This window comes from Leiobunum rupestre, chromosome 5, assembly GCF_980474605.1.
Source record: "Leiobunum rupestre chromosome 5, qqLeiRupe1.1.hap1, whole genome shotgun sequence".
NCBI classification, from domain to species: domain Eukaryota; kingdom Metazoa; phylum Arthropoda; class Arachnida; order Opiliones; family Sclerosomatidae; genus Leiobunum; species Leiobunum rupestre.
In genome coordinates this window covers 1,042,421-1,051,701 of record NC_143388.1, presented here as the reverse complement: position 1 = coordinate 1,051,701, position 9,281 = coordinate 1,042,421, and the positions used below count along the sequence as shown (strand labels likewise).

The following is a 9,281-nucleotide window of genomic DNA, read 5'->3' as shown; positions in this document are numbered from 1 at the left end:
GCAGCCGCTTACATGCCCGCGAACCAGTTTATTGCGAACAAAGGGGGTTTCGTTCAATTCCATCGTTCTCAACGCCGAGAGAATACGCAGCCGCTTACATGCCAGCGAACCAGTTTATTGCGAACAAAGGGGGTTTCGTTCAATTCCATCGTTCTCAACGCCGAGAGAATACGCAGCCGCTTACATGCCAGCGAACCAGTTTATTGCGAACAAAGGGGGTTTCGTTCAATTCCATCGTTCTCAACGCCGAGAGAATACGCAGCCGCTTACATGCCCGCGAACCAGTTTATTGCGAACAAAGGGGGTTTCGTTCAATTCCATCGTTCTCAACGCCGAGAGAATACGCAGCCGCTTACAGGCCAGCGAACCAGTTTATTGCGAACAAAGGGGGTTTCGTTCAATTCCATCGTTCTCAACGCCGAGAGAATACGCAGCCGCTTACATGCCAGCGAACCAGTTTATTGCGAACAAAGGGGGTTTCGTTCAATTCCATCGTTCTCAACGCCGAGAGAATACGCAGCCGCTTACATGCCAGCGAACCAGTTTATTGCGAACGAAGGGCGTTTCGTTCAATTCCATCGTTCTCAACGCCGAGAGAATACGCAGCCGCTTACAGGCCAGCGAACCAGTTTATTGCGAACAAAGGGGGTTTCGTTCAATTCCATCGTTCTCAACGCCGAGAGAATACGCAGCCGCTTACATGCCAGCGAACCAGTTTATTGCGAACAAAGGGGGTTTCGTTCAATTTCATCGTTCTCAACGCCGAGAGAATACGCAGCCGCTTACATGCCAGCGAACCAGTTTATTGCGAACGAAGGGCGTTTCGTTCGATTCCATCGTTCTCAACGCCGAGAGAATACGCAGCCGCTTACATGCCCGCGAACCAGTTTATTGCGAACGAAGGCGGTTTCGTTCGATTCCATCGTTCTCAACGCCGAGAGAATACGCAGCCGCTTACTTGCCAGCGAACCAGTTTATTGCGAACAAAGGGGGTTTCGTTCAATTCCATCGTTCTCAACGCCGAGAGAATACGCAGCCGCTTACATGCCAGCGAACCAGTTTATTGCGAACGAAGGGCGTTTCGTTCGATTCCATCGTTCTCAACGCCGAGAGAATACGCAGCCGCTTACATGCCCGCGAACCAGTTTATTGCGAACGAAGGCGGTTTCGTTCGATTCCATCGTTCTCAACGCCGAGAGAATACGCAGCCGCTTACTTGCCCGCGAACCAGTTTATTGCGAACAAAGGGGGTTTCGTTCAATTCCATCGTTCTCAACGCCGAGAGAATACGCAGCCGCTTACATGCCCGCGAACCAGTTTATTGCGAACGAAGGGCGTTTCGTTCGATTCCATTGTTCTCAACGCCGAGAGAATACGCAGCCGCTTACATGCCCGCGAACCAGTTTATTGCGAACAAAGGGGGTTTCGTTCAATTCCATCGTTCTCAACGCCGAGAGAATACGCAGCCGCTTACATGCCAGCGAACCAGTTTATTGCGAACAAAGGGGGTTTCGTTCAATTCCATCGTTCTCAACGCCGAGAGAATACGCAGCCGCTTACATGCCAGCGAACCAGTTTATTGCGAACAAAGGGGGTTTCGTTCAATTCCATCGTTCTCAACGCCGAGAGAATACGCAGCCGCTTACATGCCCGCGAACCAGTTTATTGCGAACAAAGGGGGTTTCGTTCAATTCCATCGTTCTCAACGCCGAGAGAATACGCAGCCGCTTACAGGCCAGCGAACCAGTTTATTGCGAACAAAGGGGGTTTCGTTCAATTCCATCGTTCTCAACGCCGAGAGAATACGCAGCCGCTTACATGCCAGCGAACCAGTTTATTGCGAACAAAGGGGGTTTCGTTCAATTCCATCGTTCTCAACGCCGAGAGAATACGCAGCCGCTTACATGCCAGCGAACCAGTTTATTGCGAACGAAGGGCGTTTCGTTCAATTCCATCGTTCTCAACGCCGAGAGAATACGCAGCCGCTTACAGGCCAGCGAACCAGTTTATTGCGAACAAAGGGGGTTTCGTTCAATTCCATCGTTCTCAACGCCGAGAGAATACGCAGCCGCTTACATGCCAGCGAACCAGTTTATTGCGAACAAAGGGGGTTTCGTTCAATTCCATCGTTCTCAACGCCGAGAGAATACGCAGCCGCTTACATGCCAGCGAACCAGTTTATTGCGAACGAAGGGCGTTTCGTTCGATTCCATCGTTCTCAACGCCGAGAGAATACGCAGCCGCTTACATGCCCGCGAACCAGTTTATTGCGAACGAAGGCGGTTTCGTTCGATTCCATCGTTCTCAACGCCGAGAGAATACGCAGCCGCTTACTTGCCCGCGAACCAGTTTATTGCGAACAAAGGGGGTTTCGTTCAATTCCATCGTTCTCAACGCCGAGAGAATACGCAGCCGCTTACATGCCCGCGAACCAGTTTATTGCGAACGAAGGGCGTTTCGTTCGATTCCATTGTTCTCAACGCCGAGAGAATACGCAGCCGCTTACATGCCAGCGAACCAGTGTAATGCGAACGAAGGCGTTTCGTTCGATTCCATCGTTCTCAACGCCGAGAGAATACGCAGCCGCTTACATGCCCGCGAACCAGTTTATTGCGAACAAAGGGGGTTTCGTTCAATTCCATCGTTCTCAACGCCGAGAGAATACGCAGCCGCTTACATGCCAGCGAACCAGTTTATTGCGAACAAAGGGGGTTTCGTTCAATTCCATCGTTCTCAACGCCGAGAGAATACGCAGCCGCCTACATGCCAGCGAACCAGTTTATTGCGAACAAAGGGGGTTTCGTTCAATTCCATCGTTCTCAACGCCGAGAGAATACGCAGCCGCTTACTGCCAGCGAACCAGTTTATTGCGAACGAAGGGCGTTTCGTTCGATTCCATCGTTCTCAACGCCGAGAGAATACGCAGCCGCTTACATGCCCGCGAACCAGTTTATTGCGAACGAAGGGGGTTTCGTTCGATTCCATCGTTCTCAACGCCGAGAGAATACGCAGCCGCTTACTTGCCCGCGAACCAGTTTATTGCGAACAAAGGGGGTTTCGTTCCATTCCATCGTTCTCAACGCCGAGAGAATATGCAGCCGCTTACATGCCAGCGAACCAGTTTATTGCGAACAAAGGGGGTTTCGTTCAATTCCATCGTTCTCAACGCCGAGAGAATACGCAGCCGCTTACGTGCCAGCGAACCAGTTTATTGCGAACGAAGGGCGTTTCGTTCGATTCCATCGTTCTCAACGCCGAGAGAATACGCAGCCGCTAACATGCCCGCGAACCAGTTTATTGCGAACGAAGGGCGTTTCGTTCGATTCCATTGTTCTCAACGCCGAGAGAATACGCAGCCGCTTACATGCCCGCGAACCAGTTTATTGCGAACGAAGGGCGTTTTGTTCGATTCCATTGTTCTCAACGCCGAGAGAATACGCAGCCGCTTACATGCCCGCGAACCAGTTTATTGCGAACGAAGGGCGTTTTGTTCGATTCCATTGTTCTCAACGCCGAGAGAATACGCAGCCGCTTACATGCCCGCGAACCAGTTTATTGTGAACGAAGGGCGTTTCGTTCGATTCCATCGTTCTCAACGCCGAGAGAATACGCAGCCGCTTACATGCCAGCGAACCAGTTTATTGCGAACGAAGGGCGTTTCGTTTGATTCCATCGTTCTCAACGCCGAGAGAATACGCTGCCGCTTACATGCCCGCGAACCAGTTTATTGCGAACGAAGGGGGTTTCGTTCGATTCCATCGTTCTCAACGCTGAGACAGTTATAACATTGAAAAGCGTCTAATTCGTAAATATTTAATAATTATTACCTTGAAAAACTGTGGTTTTTTGGAAAGGATCGAGTAACGCTGCGGCAGTGTAGTGATCGTCTTTGATATCCTCCTTGAACCTTTTGGTTAATTGCGTTTGCAATTCCCATTTTAAAACAGAAAAGCTTGGCGCATCTGCTCTCTCTATTTGTACGAAAATGGACATTAACTGGCCGATAACGAGATGCGATGTTGGTCCGTTGACTTGAAATAGGTCAGATGCAAGCTTTATTGGCTTTAATAAGGCCAGTAACTCTTTCATTGGCTGTACCAAAATAACTTTTGGAGTTTCAAAATCTTGGTACTGATTCGTGACTTTCGCCTCCATGATTGTCTCCCTGAGAGCTTGCAACATTCCTTCCTAACCAGAAATACGGTTAAAACAGGGTTAATAAAACCAACGTACAGCAGTTTAAACCGGCATCAATAAAACGTTTTTACGAGAGCAGGGGCTATACCAAAACGCTTGAAATTTTATAGAAGCCGGACTGAACTGTAACAGCAGAGTCGAGTCCAGCCTTGGTTAGAATAAATACTATAATAAACCACTCACCTCTGCCAAACGTTCCATGGCCAAATAAGTGGCATTCCATCGTACACCCCCAATTGCTCGTGCGTCCAATTGTTTGGGAGAAAGGCTTTTAAATATCTTCGTCCACTTTGGAGAGCGGTGCAAAAATGTTACCCACGAGCTTATGAGTTGTATCATTTTTTTTGTTTTTTTGCACTTGTCGGTGGCGGTATTAACGACTAGTTGAAGGGTGTGCGCGACGCACCGTTTCCGTATCCATGACGGCTGATAGATCAGAAACCCCTCTAAGTCGTCCGAGGATTCCGATCCTGCAATTGTGTCCTCCTCCAGTTCTTCTTCAGAGACTCCTTCGGATAAGTTAGAATACTCCTTCTCAAATAAGAAAACTTCCTCGGCCTTTTGGTTATCATTTCTCGTTTCCAGGAGATAATTCTCTGGCTTGAAAATTTGATTAAGTGAACCCCAACCTAACAACAAAATCAAGAAGAAAATATTAATGTTCGCCGTTTTTTAGATATTTAGTGTTCGCGTTCAAACGGGAAGAGCTAAACATACAAAGTAATTAAAGAAATTCACCTTCATTCAAATTAAAAATATCCTTATTATTTTCCGGGTCTTCATCGTCGAAACTGGAATGATCGTCATTGACGACGTCGGGCTCCGACGTCCTTGGAAACACTACGTTCCAAGGGCCTTGTATCACGCCATCCATGTTAAGCGCCTTCGAAATGTTCGCTGCGTTATCCGCGCATATGCAAGATATCTGTAATTGAATAATAGATGTATGGAGATATACATAACAGGAATGATTTTAATACTAACCGATAAAGGATTTAAGCCGACCTCTTTTAAAATCGCCAAGATTTTGTTTCTAATGTTTTCACCCGTGTGGCTTTCTGGAAAATGCGCGAAAGCTAGTAGTAGATTTTGATAATTCCAATTTTTATCAATGAACTGCACTCGGCAGCCAATTACAGCTTGTCTCTGTCTACTAGACCATATGTCCAGCGTCATATGAACATCTTTGGGCTTAAGAGAACCAAGGTATTCCTAAAACATTACAATAAAAGTAAAATTATGAAGTATTTAGGTATTAATAACGTCGCTAACCAACCTTCATTTTCGGAATTAACACTTTCCCAACTTGTTTTTCAATATCTCTCACAACTGTGCGACGTGATGGCACAATTAGTTCAGGGGCCGCTGCTTTTATTAACGTTCGAAATCCTTTACCGTCGACTGCCGAAAATGGTACGCCATCTAAACAAATCCAATCGACAAACGCTTTCCGAAAAGCAGTTTGCTTTGGAGAGCTCTTCAATCTGTGCAATTTTTTCGGAGGTACTTTCGCGAGTAGTGCGAATTTCGCTTTAGTTTTTTCCGCTTTAACACGTAAAACCACTTTGTGACACAGCTATAATGTAAAAAACCACGTTATCAATAAATGTACCAATTACTTGGCAATACATACCGTTGCGTGTCGCTCCCAGTTATTAGCGTTACTAGTAGGTGCCCTAATTGATTTTTCACAGTATTTACATTTGCCAATTGCAGTATTACTGGGTAACCCACTATCATTGGGCACACTACCAACATAATCAAAATGATATTGAATATTTTTACCCCCAAAATTCGTCTTGTGAAATTTTTTGGAAAAATCTACGTCTGTAACCAGGGAAGTTTCGGAATTACTTCCAGTCGAAGCGTTGCTATCTATGAGATCTGGCGGCGAGTTGATGGAACTGGCACTCGTGTTACTAGTCGAACTCCCAGGGAGTGAGGTTGACTTTCCTTTTTCAGACATCCTATTCGTGGAAAAGGTTAAAATAAGTCTATTTTATTCAGAAAGGTTTGCTAAGTTAAAAAATGATAATTGCTGTTTCAATACCTAAGCCCAAGTTTGAAGTTACGTAACCAAGATCAGACGATGACAACGTTGCGATGTAGCGCATCGATCGGTATCTATCAGTAGTTCAGCTGAAATTTGCTGTTACCTCTCGAATTAAAAACCAAATCCAAAAACACGAAAAACAAATATTTAATTGGTAACGTCCTCGTCACCTAGTGAACTGTATTTTATACTGTATTAAATTAAATCAAAACGCGTAGCCACGTTCTAGAATTAAATTTGGCAACTGAACTGATAATCGAAAACTAGGATAAATTAAAGTAGTTACAACTTATGGTAGCAATTGAAGAACCAGGAATGACCTCTGACTGCTTTTGGGTGGTGCCTTTATATGGTAACCGGCATTTACTTAAGTGAATCACGATCGCTCGAGTATGACCTAAAAACCATTGCAGCCTTTTTATGTCCTATATGAATTATTAATATTTGTTAACTCTGTTCTTTATTACAATGACGATGACGAATTTGTACAAAGTAACATAAAAAATGCGCTCGAGATTGTTTTAGGCCCACATTATCTGTATAAAAAAACGTCGGAATTTTGATCACCTAAATATTTGCAGTCTGATAAAACATTCTGAATATTTTGTATACTTCTAAACAAATTTGCTAAATATTGTAAAACCCAAAATATATTTAATTGTGTGTTCAAATGCTACTTTGCTTATTGGCTTTGTCAAAATTCTTAATGAATTCTTTAATTGTTGATTTACCCAATTTAATGTTTTCCGTTAAATTGATTTGTCTTATTCTCTTGAATGATATATATATAATATATATATATATATATATTATATATATATATATATATTATATATATATATATATTATATATATATATATATAGTTTTTGTATGTGAATTTTAATGTTTTTAGTTTGCGTTGCCCGGTGATCACTAATTAAGGATTTGCTTCTGTGGTGCTCTGCTTGTCGAAATAAATATTATTATTATTAACAAGAACTTATCAAAGACATATTGTGCTCTACATCGTGTTCTGCAAATCCTTTAAAATTTGGATTGCGACGGAGGAAATCCCGGACCATAGAGTAACCCACTTACATAGAGTGGAAGGCTATCAGCGAAACTTTTTAACACTTTTTGTACGACACGTCTTGTTTTCGAGGTGTGAAATAAACAAGTTGGCCTAAAGGTCATGTACAATATCTGGATAAAAAGTCAGTTTATACTCTAAAAAACACCATCGCTCTTCGGACTATATTTATTCACGCCTCGAAAACAAGATGGCTCATTAGGATTAATGTTTCATGCGCTTCCATAGGGCCTTCCACTCTATGTTAGTGGGTTTCTCTATGTCCCGATAAACAACAGCCCGATAAAAAACACTGATCCCGTCAAAAATATTCTAATCACTCGGTACATTAACTATGAGCAATATTTTAATCATCCTGTAGACTAAATTAGAACACAATAACAACTTACGTAAAATCCACCTAAAAAGCGCATATTGTAGGGGAAAAATCATAAAATTACTTATTGTGACTTACGTGGTTCTACTTCTGGCGGTCTTTCAGCTAGCATAAACCATAGATTAAGAAAGTAGTCTTTACATACACGGCTTCAATAAGTGGCATACTTATTTGTTACTTTTAGCCATACGTTGAAAGTGTCCCACTTATCTCTTGTGTTGCGGGAAATTTGAAATTCGAAAATAATTGTATTTCATCCCATTGAAGAGTACATGTACAAACGACCAACTTCTTGTCCTTCTATTTTCCAATTATTAACATTGGCAGCTAGGGTTTAATATTTCCGGTCGATTAACGTATCACTCACAGCACTCGGTCCGTCCAAAAGTCATTTACCAGTAGAAGTTAGATAGTAGCAGCCAGTTCATTTACAAAACGTAAACACACAAGACGCAGTTATACACACAAACGCACCCCACAACACAAACAAACAGTACGACAAACGCACCCCACAACACAAACAAACAATACGACAAACGCACCCCACAACACAAACAAACAATACGACAAACGCACCCCACAACACAAACAACAAGTTGGCAAGCCAAAATATACCTCTCCTCGGAAGTTTGGTCCCTAGTGGTATTAATTACTCGATACGACCCCCAAAGATATCTCCGCAGAGTTATTTACGAAAACCGTATTCTCGGTTCAAACCCTGCCCGGTATAAAATTTTAATTTTAATTTAAATAATTGAGACGAAACAATCGAGTTTAATTTATTCAGAATATTATAAATTGAGTAGTTACAACAGCGAGTTAGATTCACTAAAACAATACACAATTGAATTTAACCCTTTTTACAGTACATGTTTATCAGTTGAATATAATACTAAGCAAATTTTAATGAAAGAAACATCTACAGATGGTATTTGTATTTTTCTCGCTTACGAAATACTTGCCGCATCTTTAACGCTCATTTTATTTCAACTTCCAGTTGACGTTGTGACACATACCGCATGAAAAAGACCAATGCCGTCCAATTTCCAATATCATATAATGACTCGCACACCCAGGAAATCATTGACTGCGTTAGAAATCGTAGATATCCAAATATCCACACCAAATATATTTACAAGAAGCAAAAACCTTACCATCAACAAAGCACAGAGAGCCACTTGACTAACCGCCAGCTCTTAAAACAATTAACGTTAAATTATCTCCTTTGAATTAACACAACTATATATAGGTCGTTAAATAACAAAAAAAACTAACAAAGTGGACCACCCACAGGGTCTACCCTTTAACCCTCTAATCTCGGCTGACTGCGCTAAAACAAGATTTAACCTTTAAAAAAAAACAGATTAGGCCTTCATAAATTCATTAATAAAAAAACACTTTATTACCTATTATGCTTACGATGCCTGTCTTAATTTCAGTGAATCTAAGCAGCTATCGGTGGTTCTGTGGTAGAGCGCTCGACTGCCAAGCCGAATGGTCTGGGTTCGAAACCTGGGTGGCGCATTTGTTTTTAATCAATAGAGAAACGCTAAATTAGAATTTCTTCGATGCAATAATTTCAAT

The 9,281-nt window shown here is 42.7% G+C and overlaps 1 protein-coding gene across 1 annotated transcript; it reads right to left on the bottom strand.

Annotated features, from left to right (window-relative positions):
• Positions 1 to 3,813: 3,813 nt before the first annotated feature.
• On the bottom strand, positions 3,814 to 6,522 carry LOC149943322 (uncharacterized). The gene is made up of 7 exons (XM_090175653.1): positions 6,248 to 6,522; positions 5,831 to 6,164; positions 5,474 to 5,773; positions 5,182 to 5,409; positions 4,936 to 5,122; positions 4,381 to 4,826; positions 3,814 to 4,188 (listed from the first exon to the last, which is right to left on the bottom strand). The coding sequence occupies exons 2-7, from the start codon at positions 6,161 to 6,163 to the stop codon at positions 3,814 to 3,816; spliced, it is 1,869 nt and encodes a 622-aa protein (XP_090031779.1). The 5' UTR covers position 6,164; positions 6,248 to 6,522.
• Between the last annotated feature and the right edge of the window lie 2,759 nt (positions 6,523 to 9,281).